Raw genomic sequence first — 19,956 nt, forward strand, 5'->3', positions numbered from 1 at the left:
CGATGGCTAAAATGATCGATAATCGGAAATATCATTGATAATGATTATTGATACGAAAACTGTGGACTATTCATGGTCTGCTTCTGAATTAAGTTCAGGATGCTGTTTTGTAATCCATGCAAAAACATGTCACCACTCACCAATGATGTGAAATATATTCATTTCTTCAGGCATTTTTGCTCAAAGTTATGTCTCTGATATTCTTCCATAATCGATCAATATTTATTTAACGATTATCGATCTCCATGATCTATATCGATAGTCAGCCCTAGTGAGAGGCGACTTTGTGGATCGGGTGGTCACGTGACTTGATGGCATGTCAACGTAACCTGTGAAACTTTACTCTTAATATCAAGCACTGATTTGTTCCAATATTTTCCAGGATGCTGTCATATATATGGAATATTGTTGTTCGTACGTTAAACAAATACACTGTAGTAACTATACATGATCTACAGTGCCACTCAGTGCTACTACTGATGATCACCGCTTGGAATGTTTAAACAGTTACCAAGATTTCCTTATCAAGCAAAACCCATGAAGATCTGGGTCAGAATTGATCTTCAGTAACCCATGCTTGTCGTAAGAGGCGACTAATAGGATCGTGTGGTCAGACTCGCTGACTTGGTTGACACACATCGTATGCAAATTTTGTAGATTGATGCTTCTGATGTTGATCACTGGATTGTCTGGTCTAGACCGCTGCCATATAGCTGGAATATTGCTGAGTGTGGCATAAAAAAATCACTCACTCACTCAATTATCAAGCAATTTCACTGGACACTGTGTTTGTTGTTACACTATTAATAAAGCCACACACACATGTATTTGTAGTTCTTGAAATGCATTTAAAACATATCATGCATTTTTTATGTTTTTGTTGTTATAATGTCATTAAAAGTATGAACACTTCTTTCTGTCTTGAGTTTTATTATTGTATGAAGACTACAAGGCCATGATCTTTTTACTTGGTTACTGACCATGCTAAAAAATATTGAAAGGTAAAAAGTGAAAATCAGTTTGTTTTCTTTTTCATTAAAATTGAAAGGTAAAAAGTGAAAATCAGTTTGTTTTCTTTTTAATTAAGCCAGAAATATGGGGGAAAAAAACAACCCAAGATCATTTGGTTTTGCATGCTATATAAACAAATTAAAAAAAACTACTGTAATCAAAATCTGTTGAAGTATGCATCACTACATTTATATTATATATGTTTCTTACCTACTTGATATGAAATTAACAAACATACTTGAAATTGGAAATTTGAAAATATTATTGTCCGATAACTCCCCTGAATAGGTTTAGCCATGAATGTTTAACTTCCCTTCCCCTAAATATAAAGAAAAACATGCATGAAACCAAGCACAAAGAAATAAAGGCCACCTGAGTGTAACATGAGTATCTGACTTGATATAAAATATATACACTGAATGGACATTGAGTATTTCCTGAATCTGAGAGTGTGGGAAGACATCAAACATAACATATACTGTAACTGTAATCACACAATGATAACAATGTACAAACGTTTCTTTAATATGAACTGATGCTCGTCACGTTAAGGGGCATCCATTTCCTGTTGTTCATAAGTGATGAGTGGGGATTTGGTGGACAAAATGGCTGCTAAGTATGAATAAATGACTGACCTCACACTGAATATTGCCTCACACATTTGGCCACTAGTTATGACTGGTCAATATATGACAGTCAGTGATCTCTCACTCACTCACTCACTCATGTACAAAGACACCCATACACTGCACGCAGGCTCTGGCATTCAACATGATTGAAGTATACAGACAAGGATATAACTCACTCGCAATCACTCACGCACCACTCACTCAACTGTCATGTATCTCTCCTGACTAGACAAAGAAATCAACCCTGTTCTGCATCAACTAGAGTGTAGAACAGCTGTGGAATCTGCCCCTCCTTCCCGGACGTGTCTCTAGTACCTTTCTTACAGTAAGCAAAGGTCAAGGTAACGTCACTGTTTTTCACAAAGGAGATGCTGTTATGTCCTTTAAATGTTGGAGGACCTCGAATCTTGACCAACAGTGTGTACCAGACATTGCCATCGAGTTTCAGCTTTGTGTTGAACATGACTTTCAGATATTTGGCATTGTCCACAACGTTGGTGACTTGTGCATGAATGATGTCATCATTCTTGTCGTACAGGACCGTGTTAATAGAATACTGTGAATTGTTTCCATCGAAGGGGCCGTAAACACTATAGCCATGGAGGTAGATCTCTTTCAAACAAATCAGTTTGACTGCATCTGTTCCATAGCTGTCTCTTGAGCCGTCGACGTCGGTGAATCGGCTACACACGTGATACTCCTTGATGTTTCTAGTTTTTGTCTTAAACTTAAAACACTGGGTCCACCTCTCAGGAATAGCATAACACTGGACCATAGTGAAACATTCTTCCTTGGTGAACAATCCCTGAGTGGCCACAGAGTCTACAAAATACCGAGGGTCCAGAAGAGGAAAGCGAACACAGTCTAGTGAATCTCCAAGCACCTGTCTCAGATTTGGACCAGTCGGTTCTATTCCTTGCATTCGACACTGAGCATCTGCCCAGTTGAGGATTGCCTGTAAGACCTTCGTCTCCTCGACTTCCAGCTTATCTGAGCTCAGGACCTGGTTCAAACAGGGTTGGTATATGTTCCGGAAGCCATCGGTTGCTAGGACACTGGATGCGTTCTGGGTGATGAAGTTGAGGATGGCATGAGCCAGCTCGTCCAGGATGTAGCCTTGTTCCAGGACTTCACAAGCATTCTCAACAGTAAGGTAACTCTCAACGAACTTCACACAGGACATGACCAGTCTCTTGACTGCATATTTCTTGGCAGCGTAGATAAGTCCTATCACAGTCCTCACACTATGATTCACTTCTTCAGCGTACAGGAACCTGACGACACAGTGAATAAAGCAGGGGTTAATGATACAAACAGACATATATTCCACCTGTAATTAGAGACATTGGGACGCCATGTATACGCTCTAGTCCAGGTTTTAGATGCATATATTTTCAGCAGGGTTTTTCTTTGCAAGCGACCCTCTCTTGGTCATGAGAAATAAGTAAATGAATAAAATCATACATAAATAATAAGAGATGATTTTTAGGATATATTAAGTGGACTTTGACAAGATCAAAGCTGGTTACGTCACACAAAGTCACACCCTTAACACAAAGATCCTGCCATAATCGAACACAACAGATTTTCTTTAGCATGTGAACACCCAGAATTTTCTTTAGTGCTATTTGTTTTCAGACTCACTTATGAAAGTTCACTGTATTTTATACACAAACCATCATCAAATGTCTGTGTAACGCAACCCGTCTCGTTATAGAGAGAGTAAACACTGTCGTTCGAAAACATAATCCATGAGGAACCAGTCATGGTCAATTAAGTTAATGTACCAGCACCTGTTAAGAGACCCCTCACCTGAGGAACTCCCAGAACACTTCCGGGTCAATATCCGGGATATCAATCTCATCATTGGTTTCTGCCAGCGGCCCCTGGAACATCGCGAAGAAGACGCTGGACCGGCTGATGAGCAGGAACTTGTGCGCACTAATTTTTTCTCTCGTCTGCCCGACCCGGAAGTGAACATCACACGCCACCTGGTGGTCTAACATGTGAAGCGTGCATTCGGACAGGGTCTTGTTTTCTTGCCAGTCGTCTGCAATGTTAGTTCGATTAGGAGTCCTCCATCGGCTGGGTGTGGTTGGCGCGAACATCTTGGTGTCTGAAAGACACAAAGACAATCTGTCACTTAATGAGGCTTACGCACCCAGTATGATACGACTCTCTTTCAAGTATAATCCACAATTATGGATCACATAAACCAATGGTCGATAGTGTGAGTATCGCTAGGCTTCATAACATACCAACTGTCAATCCAGGGCAAGTGGCCATTTTAAAGTAAACGTACGTGATCATCTAATTCCTATGCTGGTTGAGGCCAGCTACAATCACGACATCTTTTCTCTTCCGACATTCCCATGGAGTCAGGGTAACAATAAGTACCATCGCTTTGTTAACGTCTTTTGGTATGACACGACAGGGAATCGAACCACCGACTGGGCAGACACTGTACCCACAACACCTATTCCTGCCTGTACGCCTATCATTACACTACGGCCCGTAAAGATCCGGGGTAGAATAGGTCTTCAGCAACCTATGCTTGTCGTAAGAGGCGACTAACGGGATCGGGTGGTCAGGCTCGCTGACTTAGTTGACACATGTCATCGGTTCCCAATTGCGCAGATCGATGCTCATGCTGTTGATCACTGGATTGTCTGGTCCAGACTCGATTATTTACAGACCGCCGCCATAAAGCTGGAATATTGCTGAGTTCGGTGTCAAACTAAACTCACTCACTCACTCATTACACTACACCTCAGAGCCTGATACCGGACGGACCATCAGAAAGCATCCATTGAATCCCCTCTACGCGCGTTGGTAATCATAACTGTTTACAAGTATCTTTTTATGGCTGATTGTCTTGTACTTAAATCCCGGGTTTGTTTGGATAAAATGCGTGAGCCAAATTTCTTGCGCACGCACCGCCATTCCACGAGTCTTAAACGTTCAATCTGGGTTAAACAGATGAATCTGTTTAAATGCTATATGAAAGCAGCTACACATTTCTGTAGACAAACGTCAATTCTGCTTCCCCGCACCAGGAACCAGTTTTCCATATCTCCAAGGAACCAGTGATCAGAAGAATGCAAGGCAGATGGGCGTGATAGGTGTGATGCGAGGTAGTGCTGTAAGACGTCGTAAAATCTCACTCACTCAGTCTACGGTTCTCGCAAATCACGCCACAGAGGAACGTATACTGTTCACAGTCTCTAATACTCAAGTTCCGATGTAGCCTTGAGCTGTCAGCCAACCGTTTGACGCCCAGACCCACCCACACCCATCTCCCCTAGCCGACCTCATCTCTTCCCAGGGAAAGTATACCGAATACACAGGCAAACAAAGCTTTTTGCGACTAGTGCATACTGTAATACATCCTCTTACACCTGTAATACGTGGTTATAGATCGATCTACAGCCATCCACGTTTGTCCCCCATGAAGATCCGGGTTAGAATTAACCTCAACGACCCACGCTGCTCTTCGCGAAGATCCGGGTTAGCACATATATTTAGCATCATGTTTAGGCGACTAACGGTATCGGTCGGTCAGGCTCGCTGACTTGGTTGACACGAGTCATAGTATCTCAAATGCTTAGACCGATATTCATGATGTTAATCACTGGATTGTCTAATTCATGATTGGATTGACTCCACTATTTACAGACCGTCGTTCTCGTAACTGAAATATTATTGAGTGAGGCTTTGAACAACAACATAATCATTCGAATATCAAGTGTACGCATGATTCGACTCATGGTTGTACACACATGTTAACCCACCCCTCGAATGTCGACACAAACGGTGACTTCCATACACAGCCATGTGGTCCCGCACTATCCTGTGTTATACAAGTTCACCTAAACAGACAATGTCAAACACGTGTACATATCAGAGCCACCCATGTGGGCGACTTGTAGCGTTCATTTTTGTACCTGAAGCGGTATTTGCAAGTGACGCATACAGAGCTGTAGGTATCGCTTTACATGAAGGCGTTCCGACTGACCCCCGGTGGGTGTTTTGCACAGTCATGGTGAGATTGTAAGATTCGAGGCATACGCGTATCATCACTGGTTTACCTTTTCCTTTTGTTCTCACCGCGACACCACCACCACCCCCACCACCCCACAGCGCCCTGCTCACAGTGACTTCGCCCGTGTCACCACATATTTATGGAACTTGAATTTGGTGTCATACGGTGCTTTTTTTATCACGCAGACACGACGCACGCACACACACGTGTAAGGACTGTCAACTGAGGACCTGTGACAAAACCATGCCAAATGGTGACTCGACTTTCTAAAAGAGATTTCTGAATTATTGTTTACGATTTCTAATACAGAATAGTTGTGATATGCATTTATGATAATAGAATTGAAAAAAACACTTTGAAATTACGAGACAAAACACTAGAAACTGAGGACCTAAGGCATGCATCACCAGACTGGACACTGCCAACTGAGGACTCAGAGTACACACTGCCAACTGAGGACTCCGAGTACACACTGCCAACTGAGGACTCAGAGTACACACTGCCAACTGTACACACGGACTCCAAGAGTACACACTGCCAACTGAGGACTCCGAGTACACACTGCCAACTGAGGGACAAGAGTAGGGTACACACTGCCAACTGAGGACTCAGAGTACACACTGCCAACTGACGACTCAGAGGACACACACTGCCAACTGAGGACTCCAGAGTACACATGACTCAGAGTACACACTGAGGACTCAGGTACACTGCCAGTGAGGACAGAGTACACTGCCACTGAGGACTCAGTACTACACTGCCAACTGAGGACTCAGAGTACACACTGCCAACTGAGGACTCAGAGTAATACACTGAGTACACACTGCCAACTGAGGACTCAGAGTACACTGCCAACTGAGGGACTCTGAGGGACTCACACACTGCCAACTGAGGAGAGTACACTGCCAACTCTGGAGTACACACTGCCAACTGAGAGACCAACTGAGGACTCAGTACACACTGCCAACTGAGGACTGAGTACACACTGCCAACTGAGGACTCAGAGTACACACTGCCAACTGATTCACTCAAGACTGACTGGGGACTCAGAGTGCCACACTGTACACACTGCCAACTAAACACTGCCAACTAAGTACTCCGAGTACACTGCCAACGGGACTCAGAGTACACACTGCCAACACACACACTGCCAACTGTACACTGCCAAATGAGGACTCCAGAGGTACACACTGCCAACTGACGACTCAGAGGACGTCAACTGCCAACTGAGGACTCAGGAGTACACACTGCCAACTACACTGCCAACTGAGGACTCAGGGTGCACACTGCCAACTGAGGACCCAGAGTACACACACTGCCCTGACTCCGAGTACACACTGCAACTGACCCGAGGACTCCAGAGTACACACTGCCAACTGAGGACTGCCAACTGACCGTGACTGCCAACCTGAGGACTCAGGACACTGCCGAGGACTCAGAGTACACACTGCCAACTGAGGACTCAGAGTACACACTGCCAACTGAGGACTCAGAGTACACACTGCCAACTGAGGACTCAGAGTACACACTGCCAACTGAGGACCCAGAGTACACACTGCCAACTGAGGACTCAGAGTACACACTGCCAACTGAGGATCCAGAGTATACACTGCCAACTGTATCAAATAAATATTAAACTTGCGGTTATATCTTCACTGTAAACATGCATTGGGCCAGGATCACGTGTCAGAAGACACCCGTCCAACTGTTTATAGTGTCTGTACATGTGCATTATCTTGTTAACCTAATCATGATATGGCAATCGCATACCGGCATTTGTGATAATACCATGCTCCCATGATCTGATCGGGACAGTGTTTTACTTCTTCACTCGTTCTGTGCGTGTATATTTCATAGAAACTCAATCAAAAACGTCACCGATAATACCCCTATTCTAAAACAGTTACACTGGTCGCCCATAAGAGCTAGAGTGAGCTTTAAAGTTTTACCCTTGTCTAACAGTGCATACAAGGCACAGCTCCGGCCTATCTCAAAGAATTGTTCAAACCACATCTTCCATGCAGACACCTTCGCTCCAGTGACAAATAACTTACTTCACATTCAAAAATGGAAGTTGAAATCCTATGGTTTTCGCTCATTTCAAGTGGCAGCCGCCATGAACTGGAATGAGCTACCAGCTCATCTTAGAGCAAGCCCAACAGTCACATGTTTTAAAGCAAACTTAAAGACATACCTTTTCTGTTTGTTTTACAAGTGACTCCTAAATACCATCTTGTCTGCGCTGTGAGCATGTTGTAGGTGTGGATTTAGCGCAATATAAATGCACTAACCATTTATTATTAATTTATATTTACAGACACCTCTGACGGTTTGTAACTCCTCTCACAAATTTAAGCGTTCAAGTGGGAAATAATTCATTCATACGACATGGACAATCCACAATTCCTTGCAGTTCGGCTTTTCGAATTCTCTGTCATAAAATCCGACATCCACAGAAGATATCGCTAGATTAAAATCAACGGATTATCAGGATTATTACTTTACACGGAAATATCGTGCGGCTGTTCCCGACCCCCACTGCCCGTCGTCATCTTGCGTCAAAGATGTGATATGTGAGACGGGGAGCAGCTCAGGATATATCGCTAAAATATAATTAAATATGACAGATCATTGTGACGCCATCGGTTACCATAACAGCAGTCACATGACATCACTTATCTCTGGCCCACTGAATCTTGAAACCTATACTTTTATGCTCTCACGACAATGGTTTTTTACTTCAACAGGGTTGCCAAAACGTGGAAAACAGCAAATAAACTATGAAACGTTTGGATAGAAATAACCATAATAAACAAAACAAAAACAAACAATCCCAATAAAATGTACATATTAAGGTTTAAAAGCAGTCACGCTGTGATCTCAGCCAGCCTGAAGACACTGTGACAGAACCATAATAAACAGATAATTGTCTTTGCTCGTGAAATAACAGTAACAATTTGACGTGAGGAATAATTTCACTTACTCGTATTTACTTCCCATCAGAAATGTTACACATGTTAAGACACTTGATGAAATAAACATTTGAGAAGGGAATAAAACGACATACCCTGTATCAATTTGTAATTTTCAAAGTTTTCATTACACTACCATTTCTGGGCAAAGGAGGCGCCCTGTGGGTCGACTTCTTCCTTATGACGGTGGAGCGAGTGTTACCGCCAGCTGTGGTCCCCGTCCTGTCCATTGCTATATCATCTATCTGTATCTCCCTGTAGTATATATCGGTGTCGTCGCTACATCTATTTGTACAACAACTACCTGTACAGCATCTATATTCAGTGGCATCTACCTCCAAGCTCTCAACACCATCTACTTGTATGTATCTAGGTGCCTGTTGTAACAATGTATCACGCCGTATGTGATTGGACTGATAGAGTGTTGTAGATAGGCTATCAGTGTGATAACACTAATACTGACACCGTCATGGGCTGCAATATCAGCCACGGGCTTGATATCAGTTGTTTCGGCCTGATTTTTTAAAATTCTGAGACAGATGTTTTATATCTGTGTACCACATCAACATTTCACAAAAAAACCAAATCAACTGATTACATTTGAATAAATCATGATGACTGTACCATTTATATGTATTATGCATGGTCACGTGGTATTACACCATGTTGCCAGTATGAAATTGAAACACACCACAAGTGGAGTTGTCCGGCATACACGACTTTTTCACTTTCAGTTTCAAAATATTTGACATAATTAATTGTGGGAAGACATATTAACAGTGATGTACTTTCATATAACACAGATAGAACAATCAGCGTTCGAAATACCTGCTTGCCTGACCGCCCGGGACGGGTTATTTTCAACACGGACTGTCAGATTCTCAAATTCACCCGCCCGACGGTCGGGTTAAAAATTAACCATCTCTGGTCTGGCTGAAATGTTTGGGAGTGTTATAACGAGAGAACATTTATAACTCATTACTGCACAGATATTGGTGCCATTATTAGTAATTCACACTAAGCTTTATTACATTATTGATGGCGGACCAACATGAACTTATTGTCGTAATGTGGGTAGGTAAGTAGGTAGGTTGTTAGGTAGATGGGATGGTGGGCGGTTAGTTAGGTGTAAGACGAATGAGTGAGTGAGTTTAGTTTTACACCGCACTCAGCAATATTCTAGTTACACCGTATATGGCGGCGGTTTGTAAATAATAGAGTCTGGACCTGACAATCCAGTGTCTGCATCGATCTTCGTTTGTTGTTAGGGACTAACGAATCGTCTGTAAGCTCATCACTTACAGGAGAGGCACTTTGACCACGATTTCGTAACACAGGCGTTCTGATCGCAGAGTGAATGAGTGAGTTTTAGTTTTACACCGCTTTTAGCAATATTCCAGCAATATCACATCGGTGAACGCCAGAAATGAGCTTCACACATAGTACCCATGTGGGGAATCGTACCCGGATCTTCGGCTTGACGAGCGAACGCTTTAACCACAGGATAATCCACCGCCCTTGATCACTGAAATGTACAGCTACACGGTTCACTGTAAATTTCGAAGTTTACCCCGTCCATGTTTACAAACCGAAACATGAGTCTCATTAACCTATTCAGACAATGACCTACTTTTCAGCCGATCCGAATTTTCTCTTGTGAAAGTGAAAATAGACATCACAAACAACTATGGTTACACTTTATTCCAATTTCCTGTTTCATAAGAATTGAATGAATTTCAATTTTAAACTTTAATAACATCGTATTTCTATATTTTATGGCGAGGTGTAGGCAGCATGATCTTAACTAAGACGTCACAGACTGCCCCAGTTTGATGAGGCCGTAAAATGATTCACAATTCATCTGGCTCACTGGTTACACCTGTTATGTGTTTTTGTGCGCTTATTCAGTGTAGTTCTGTAACACACAATGTGATTGATATAATATCAAGTCCGTACCAGACCGCCCAAACTGTTCTAGCGCGGCAGAGCCTCGTTTTGAGAATTTCACGATTTCAAGGTTTCTGTTTGTCAATGCTCGCTATACGACAGGGCACGCTGAACGACATTTTTGCAAGGATTATAAGGAGAGTAGTGTGCCATATACAAGTGCTTAGATGTATCAAATAATACTGATTAATATGTATGTATCCAGTTAAATGAATTGGTCTCAAAATTCAGGACTGGTTATTGTACTAAGTTGCGCAATAGGACAGAACCCAGTCGACAGGAAACAAGACTGTTGTGTAATCAATGTTTTGACTTGGTACACTCTATGAAAATTGCTTGCATGAAATAACGTGTTTGTTCGAAATTCATTACACGTTGAGACTGAAATAATGTTTTTCAAAATTTTATGTACAGTCATGCACCTTGATTACCAAACAATATCACCCAAAAAATTGAATAACTCATACTTTTCTAATAGTATATAAAGGTTTTGCGGGTACTCTTAGCTGAAAGCGCTGAGCGTACTAACAGTGGAACCAGTTACTTGGGGTAGTAATAATTGACTGTTGTGTGTTGTATTATTTACCTAATGACATTACAGGGCAGACCGATATTCGACTTTTCACTTTCAGTATCAAATATTTGACATAATCAATTGTGGGAAGACATATTACAGTGATGTACTTTCATATAACACAGATAGAACAACAAGCGTTCGAAATACCTGCTTGCCTGACCGCCCGGGACGGGTTATTTTCAACACGGACTGTCAGATTCTCAAATTCACCCGCCCGACGGTCGGGTTAAAAATTAGACATGTATATGAAGATATTTGTGGGCAGGTAAGTTTTGGTCAGGGCTGGCAAGTTTTACATCTAACCAGCCCTGTGGTCTGGCTGAAATGTTTGGGAGTTTCTTACTCTGATAACATGCAGTGATATAGCGAGAGTTCATTTATAACACATTACAGCACATATATTCATGACATTATTTGCAATTCTCACTGAGCTTTATAACGTTTTTGGTGACGGCCTATCACGAACATATTGTCGTAATGTGGGTAGGTAAGTAGGTAGGTTGCTAGGTAGATGGGATGGTGGTTAGTTAGTAATTAGGTGAGTGAGTGAGTTTAGTTTTACGCCGCACTCAGCAATATTCCAGCTATATGGCGGCGGTCTGTAAATAATCGAGTCTGGACCAGACAATCCAGTGATCAACAGTATGAGCATCGATCTTCGTTAGTTGTTAGGGAGGAGGGTAGGCAGGTTGGTAAATGGTGGGTGGATGTATAAGGGAGAGAGGGTAAGTAGACTATATAGGCAGAAGTGTTTTACGTTACCTACAGCAATGTTCAGTAATATCAGGCGGGGAACATGTGACATGGGCTTCACACAATATTTTATACCCATGTGGGGATCAACCCGGGTCTTCGGCGTTCCGAGCGGACGCTTTCTCCAATAAGCTAAACCACTGATAGGTAGAAGGGTAGGTGGGTACGAAGGTAGATGGATAGCCGGGTGGATGGGTAGGTTGGTATTTATCCAGGCAAGTACAAATATATGAGTGGATAGATGGATACATGGGAAGCTGAACGGGGATGTAGGTGGGTAGATGGGTTTTGACATATTGATAGAAGGTGATAAAAGGGAGTAGGTAGTTGGGTAGGCAGGGCGGTAGATAGAAGGTAGCTACAGACGGAAGCAAACTGTACGCTAACACTGACCTCTTTTTACATACATAGTACATTCGCCTTGCCCCACATTCGGGACACACGGTGTGTGAAAACCAATCTGTATATAAATTAACTGTTTACTGGAATGAATTCTTCATATGGACATCGCTACTCCAAACTTTGTAATGAGTTTCTCAACCGTGTATCTAGGCAACGCATCGTGCTGGCTAAAGCACCATAATGTCATTGAATCGCAGACAAGTACATCCGTACTATAAGCCTCAGTTACGTAGCCTATATAGTACCACGTGTTTTATCGTGATTGAGGACGGTGACTCGTGTGTCAAATATATCCCTGACTTGACCTACTCAGTTCTCACACTGCCCCACTGAATAATGAAAAACTTACAAATATTGACCGTTTAGCTCAGCATGTGCAGGCCGGGGGTGTGTCGAGCATGAACACGTTGAGACTAGCGACATGCACACACGTGTTTAATTAACAATCTCCTCATTAACATATATGTACACAGATACTGCAACTGACAGGTAAATCAAATCGAAAACTTACCTGTATAGAGCACTGCCAGTTTTTACAGGTGTGTGGTTTGCCCGTCACGCTGATTGTGACAGGTATGCTGTTCATTTGGACAGGTATATTCAGTCAAGCGGACAATGTGGGGCAGCTCCATATATATACTACGATCTCAAGGCACTATGTATTGTTATTTCATGTATCAAGTTACTTTTTATATTTAGTGTTGCCGATTTTTCTTCCTTATATTAATATATACGGTGCAACTAAAAGAATGTGCAATTGCATGCTCTCATAGAAGGCACTATAAAATATTGATGGCCTCGAATTTAAAAGAATCTGTCTGTCTAAAAAGAATACCATATATCATGGCATTAAACACACTTTTGATTTGCGATTGTACGCTTATAACTTTGTTTATTTGTTTTTCATAATCAGCAATGTATATTATGTGTCATGAATAAATGATAATTGTGTTTTAATTATGTTTGTTTTGTTGGTTGCATCTAAGCTTTAACGCCACACTCAGCAATATTCTGGCTTTATGGTGGCGGTCTGTAAATCATCGAGTCTGGACCAGACAATCCAGTGATCAACAGCATAAGCATTCATCTACTAAATTGGGATACGATGACATGTGTCATCCAAGTCAGTGAGTCTGACTACCCGATCCCGTTAGTGGCCTCTTACGACAGGCACGTGTTACTGAAGACCATCTAACCCGGATCTTCACGGGTTGTTGAATTTCCTCGCGAATAGTTTCTTGAGAATAGTGACAAAACAAATCTAATCCCATCCCTCTCCAATTGTCGTTTCGTGGAATTCTTGTAAACACCGTTTGATGTCTGAATTCACCCCGATTCGCTTTACTTCCGGGTACTTCTAACGTGTTCATAGAAAACACAAAAACTATTCGTGGAACGTGCCAGGATTGTCTTTACCTCAGATTAATAAGATACCACGAAGTCTTATTCGTCTGTGACACCCGCACGCACACACGCATGCGAACACGCATATTGTTTCCTGAAACAGCCCCAGAAATGCATTGTTCACGCTTACACATCTTTGCGCCAAATGATCAATGGATTGTCTGGTCCAGACTGGACTATTTACAGACCGCTGACATATAGCTGGAATATTGATTGCTTGGTGCTGTGCTAAAGAACACAAATACGTTGCGCCCAACTTCAGTTTTTTTTCTAACTGGAAAAGAGAATCGCTCGATAAATCTTCAACATACGTAACTAAGCGAATAACCCCCACGGCAAAACAACCTTGGGGTACAATTTCATCCCTTTGCCATGTTCGGATCCGCTCATCGTGAGTGTAAATCCCATTTTCACTTAAATTATGATATTGAAATAAAAAAAAGTAACCACCCATTATAGGTTACTCATGCTTTCCCCTGATGGTTGGTTTGTTGTTTTACGCCGCACTCAGCAATATTCCAGCTATATGGCGGCGGTCTGTACATAATCCAGACTGGACCAGACAATCCAGTGATCAATATCATGAGTATCAATTTCCGAAATTGGGAACCGATGACATGTGTCAACCAAGTCAACGAGCCTGACCACCCGAATCCGTTAGTCGCCTCTTACGACAAGCATGGGTTGCTGAAGACCAATTCTAACCCGGATCTACACAGGTGCTTTCCCTTGCACAATGTGAACTGAACAGATCAGATCCTGGAACGATTAAGGGCGGCAACTCTGCAAGGCATTGCTGCGATTTTGATACCAGTCCACCCGTACCTCTGTACCGATTTAGAACTTACCTAAAAATGAATGATCGAATAATATCTGGAACCAGAAATCTTTCCATGAACACCCATGACGATTACAGGCGACTAATGGCGTCGCTTCAGTAACACATGGGGAATTCCCACATGATTGTCACGCTCAAGTGAGTCACGCCCTCGTCTCGTGTCGGTCTTCCCATGTGTACGAGTGACCGGAGGATATAGACAGACAGACAAAATAGTTTACTTTGGTGTCACGTACATGTACATCTCGATCAAAATGGCAGTGGTAAAAAACATAAAATATACAAACACCAGGCCAGTTGGCCAATGAGACGCACAAGACAATATGTGCATAACAGGTATAAAATATAAGATTATAACATAAAAGGAGTATCACACATGAAAGATATAGACATAGGGCCGTATAACGGGTTTAATGTCCTATTGTATAACCCATTTATTCCTTAGAAAATATATCATGCTGTAAAAGACATGCTTGGCTTACCTGACCTAAATTACACGTGTATTATATTTACTCTGTAAACATATCATGGAACATGTATTTTGTCGCATAATATTAATCGGGATCGATTACCAACCAGGAAGTTGTGGTAAAGGAGCTTTCAATGGCCCTTGAACGAATCTTATTTAACTTAAATCACTACTTGAAATTCATATTTGGTATTAAAAGGTTCAATTATATCCTTTTAACGTGACACCGGGTTAGTGAATATTGCTAAACGATGCATCAGCAAATTTACAGGCGAGAAATGTTTGTTTTTTAGTTTTACCTGGCTTACAAACAAAATGAAAGAGATGTTAAACTTAGGGCTAGTACGGGTACTCGGGTACTCGAATCCGGGTAGGGTACAGCTGGAATCGAGTCCTATTTCTGGGAATCGAGTTCCAGAAAGGGAGAGAACTCTGTAATGACAAGGGCAGATAATAACTTGTCTTTTTCATTATTGACGTAGCACACATTTACGTCATTGATACTGTCCGATTAATGGAGGTTATTATTAACGACTGTAATTTATCTGCGCATGAGCAGTGAGTAGTCAAGTTACAGTAACAGCAGGAACGAAAAGTTTTGTGTTTTAAGGAGGAATGTAAATCATGGTGTTACTCTTTATACAGGTTAAACAGACGTATATAGCTTGAGATCATTTTAATGTCTTATTGCCAGCCTTTCAAGTTTTCTATAATAATCTCTGTCAAATCGTAATTGAATATTCAGAAAGTTGACAGAAGCACTGTATTCCTTACATTTCCGGGTACTCGATTCCGATTCGGGTAAGTACATGCGGGTCCAGGTCAGAATACTGATCTTCAGTAACCCATGCTTGTCGTAAGACTAAGAGGCGACTAACGGGATCGGGTGGTCATGCTGGCTGACTTGGTTGACACATGTCATCGGTTCCCAATTGTGCAGATCGATGCTCATGCTGTTGATCACTGGATTGTCTGGTCCAGACTCGATTATTTACAGTCCGCCGCCATAAAGCTGGAATATTGCTGAGTGCGGCGTAATACTCAACTCACTCACTCACTTGAACGTCGTGACGGAATATGATGGCAATACACTGGTGCTATAAATCCGTATTTTTATGACTGCAGGATGTACAGGTCAGTTGGCCTTAAAACAATAAAAAAAACCCCATCAACTGAACATACAATATATTCTGGATTAGGTTTTGCTGTACCGGTTCATTGTGCCATCAAAATCTATGAGAATAAAAAGTTGACGCCAAATTCGGAATTGTTACAAACAAAGCACATTAAACTACTTAGTTTAAGTGTTAGTTTCTGGACAGCTGAATGATAGCTGGCTGAAATGAGATAACTGATTTAACATATCCATAACGATGTGTACCACGTGCTTTAGATTGCAATCTTGTTTTCTGCAATAATGCAACAGATTGCATCTTTATCACGGTGAGGTCAGGACCTTGAATGGCGATATCTTTCACCGATACAACACACTTACGTCATCAGATGACGAGCACGAGCAGACAGGAGGCCCAAGATGACTTGCACATCCCGAACACGCGAGCCGCATGCGTAGTAGAGCGGATAACAGACCAAAATAGGCATCGTTCACTTTGTGGTGTATTATACTTGCACCAAAATTGGAATGCAAATAACGTTGTCCACTCACAAAATCCAAGATGGCCGCCATTTTTCAAAATGGTGTCGTGCTTCGACAGTTGATGTTGTCGGCGGCGGTGGAGACGCTGTCCGTTCTTTAAACTTTTTATTTGTTTAGTTCATCTCTAAATGGCTGGGTGGGTTCAGTTGAAAGTTTATGTCTTTGTTTGTTTCTGTGTCGGGGTCCATATGGAATCCCAGAAGGGACATTGTCGCAGTTTCCCGTACCATGCAAAGACAGGATAAAAGTGTCAAACTTAACAAAAGCGCGACAATTCAACAACGCCACAATTTCCAAGGTATAAAAATATGCATTTCTCCCCATCTAACGTGTGTTTAAAAAAGCACTAAAATGCCCCGCTGTCGCATGTTGACGTTAATTTGTATTCTTTGTTGACAATGTGACACTGTCACGTGCAGGACTCCATAGGTTCAAATTTATTCAAAGTATCAAAACCACAGTATGCCCGCAAGCCGTAAAGGACCAGAGACCTGAAAACTGGTGAATGAGATGTTCGTCGTATGTTTGAGGCTCCACATTTATCCGTTCCAATTTTCGCGATATGCCTAATTTTTACCTAACATATTCTTCTCACGATACAAATCCTCGCTGTGTCAACCTTTACTCGTCACTACCTGTCGGTGAGCTGGAATTTCACGTTTGTTGTCCCGTCATGATGGCACTGTTTCTCAAGAGTGAGTGAGTTTTAGCAATATTCCAGCAATATCAAGGCGGGGACACCAGAAATGGGCTTCACACATTGTACCCATGTGGGGAATCGAACCCAGGTCTTCGGCGTGACGAGCGAACGTTTTAACCACTAGGCTATCCCACCGTTTCTCAGGAGGTTCAAACCAGAAGCAGACACATTGCCAGCCACTCATTTATGAAATTACTCAGTCATCGTTGTTCAACATTTAATGAACTTTAGTATAGTTAGTAGTGGGGCTCGACGCCTGTGCTCTCCCTACCCCAAGTTATGTTTAAAGTTCTGAGACCGCCTCCATTGTGTAGTGGTTAGAGCGTCCGCCCGGAGAGAGGAAGGTCGCGGGTTCGATCCCCGGCTGCGTCATACCAAAAGACGTTAAAATATGGTACTTGTTGGTCCCTGCCTGGCGCTCGGCATTAATGGGTACAACAAGGACTGGTCGGCTCGGAGTCAGTATAATTTGTCTGAGTGGGGTATTCATGCTTCACTGCGGCATGGTATCTCATTGGGCTAGCACTATAAAACCAGCTTCAGTCTGGGCTAGTACAAGCAGCTGCACATACACATACACACGCATGCACGTCGTCATATGAGCGAAATATTCTCAAGCACGACGTTAAACCCAATTTCACCTCACCTCACCTCACCTTTAAAGTTCTGACCTTGCTGTGATCGTTGTATTATGAACGTGATTTTCGTGTGCGGCATTTCATTTGACATTTGCACAAATCATTAACGCAGTCTTACATATCGTTCTACCCGACAAATATTCCTACATGCTTAGTCTACGTGTTTAAACCTGGTGTTTGTCAACAATATTTGTATTTGAATATGACAGTGACAATTAGTGTGTGTGTCATAACGTGCTGCATTGTGATGTGATAACACACAGCAATGACTGTGCAGTTAGACAAGCATGTGATGGACAGGGCTACATTGTGACAGCATGATAGCTGGATTCGTAAACAAGTCAGCAGATATCAGGACACCACAAACTAAATATAACACGTGTTACCGTTGTACTACTAGTATCTGTAGTTTGCTTCTAAGCTACATAGTATGTCAACTACAGTACTGTCGGAAAATAGAAAAAACCTGTATTTTCTCATTTATCTCTACAATTTATGTAGTTGATATGTGCAAGTGTGAAATATCTGTTAAACTAAGTTCGGCCTAACTACAGTCTCAGTGGTAGGGACATAGGAAACGTAGAAAAGGGACTTTACTGAGGAGAGATTAGTGCAGAAATGAGCAATGCGGTTTTTTTCTAAGTCCAAAACGATTTATTTGGAACAGACCATGGCTTTATGCAAATTAGTGTGCGACGATATTGTATTACAAAGGACACTTTATAAATGCCCTATTTGAAATTAGACGTAGCTTCATTATAAACGATACCTGGCGAAAAAATTAATAACTTTTATGCTGAAACTATTAAGGATGTAGCTATCATGGAGTCTTACTGTTACTATAAAAAGAAACAGATAGGAGGGTTCGTCTCAAAAGCAAAACCTGGACGGGTGTCGCAGACGATCGTTGGGGTCGGGCTGGGGGATAGAGATATCAGCTAAGATAAGATAATCCTTTAGGGCAATTATACTGGGGAAGTACATATCATAACAATTTACAAATAATATCCAATCCTGGCGATCTCGCGATCGGGTGGTCATGCCACCTATATATTTTGAGACATTTATACGATGCGTTTCTATGGTTATCAGGTATCATACTCTTTTACATATCTCGACATAAACTTCATGAAAGGAAGACACGTAAACTGTTAATCAATAGATGAGGCATAGTCAACACACATGAAAAAGCACAAAATATCTTTGAGATGACCCCTTGTGCCTGTAGGCAGCACATGCATTTCATGCCAGGTGAGTCGACGGTCTGTCGTCATACCTGGCTGAGCGACCTAATTGCCATCTATAGTCTGATCTATTGTTTTTTGCAGCTATTCGTATTTTTCTTAAGTTTTGCCCGATTTTACGAGTAAACATGCTTTTCTGGATATCCTATTACGCATCCCACTGAATGCCCAGTTAGGCCGATGTGGGTTATTTCGACATATGCTATATGCAGTTGTGTAAATTTTAGAGATACAGAGTAACAGCCTAAAAACATTTTTTTCTATTTCCGACAGTACTTTAATACACTGACGCTTAGTCTCTGAATATATATAATTTTGATAGTAACAAAAAAACAAATTAAAATTGAAAATGAGCCCGGGTGAGATTGGAGATTCGAACCTGAGGGAATCTAGACTTGTTTCATTTAGGGCTTTGAGCATTGCCGGGAGGACTAGGCAGTAGGGAAAACAATCTGGTTCAGGGACTATGAGACAGACTAGTCAACTACATGAATGTTTTCATGGATAGTTGCTGCATTTTCTTATTAATAGTTGAAGTTGTTTTCAAAAGCGGCTAAATCTCCCTCATTATTTTCATATTATATTAGTTAATGTCTTTTCATGTAAAAATATTACTTTATTTTGTTTCCACAGATAACATTAGGCACTAAGAAAGTAAAAAATGCTAATGTGG

At 41.8% G+C, this 19,956-nt stretch overlaps 1 protein-coding gene across 2 annotated transcripts; it reads right to left on the bottom strand.

The window, feature by feature from the left end:
• Positions 1-917: 917 nt before the first annotated feature.
• On the bottom strand, positions 918-12,890 carry LOC124289271 (BTB/POZ domain-containing protein 2-like). 2 transcript variants are annotated; one of them, XM_046725882.1, is made up of 3 exons: positions 12,845-12,890; positions 3,453-3,756; positions 918-2,914 (listed from the first exon to the last, which is right to left on the bottom strand). In XM_046725882.1, the coding sequence occupies exons 2-3, from the start codon at positions 3,746-3,748 to the stop codon at positions 1,879-1,881; spliced, it is 1,332 nt and encodes a 443-aa protein (XP_046581838.1). In that variant the 5' UTR covers positions 3,749-3,756; positions 12,845-12,890; the 3' UTR covers positions 918-1,878. The 2 variants fall into 2 exon arrangements, with proteins under 2 accessions (XP_046581838.1, XP_046581837.1); XM_046725881.1 differs by lacking the exon at positions 12,845-12,890 and adding an exon at positions 8,791-9,051.
• Positions 12,891-19,956: the final 7,066 nt, after the last annotated feature.

Source organism: Haliotis rubra, unplaced genomic scaffold (genome assembly GCF_003918875.1).
Source record: "Haliotis rubra isolate DU_JTF1 unplaced genomic scaffold, ASM391887v1 Scf438, whole genome shotgun sequence".
Taxonomy (NCBI): Eukaryota; Metazoa; Mollusca; class Gastropoda; order Lepetellida; family Haliotidae; genus Haliotis; species Haliotis rubra.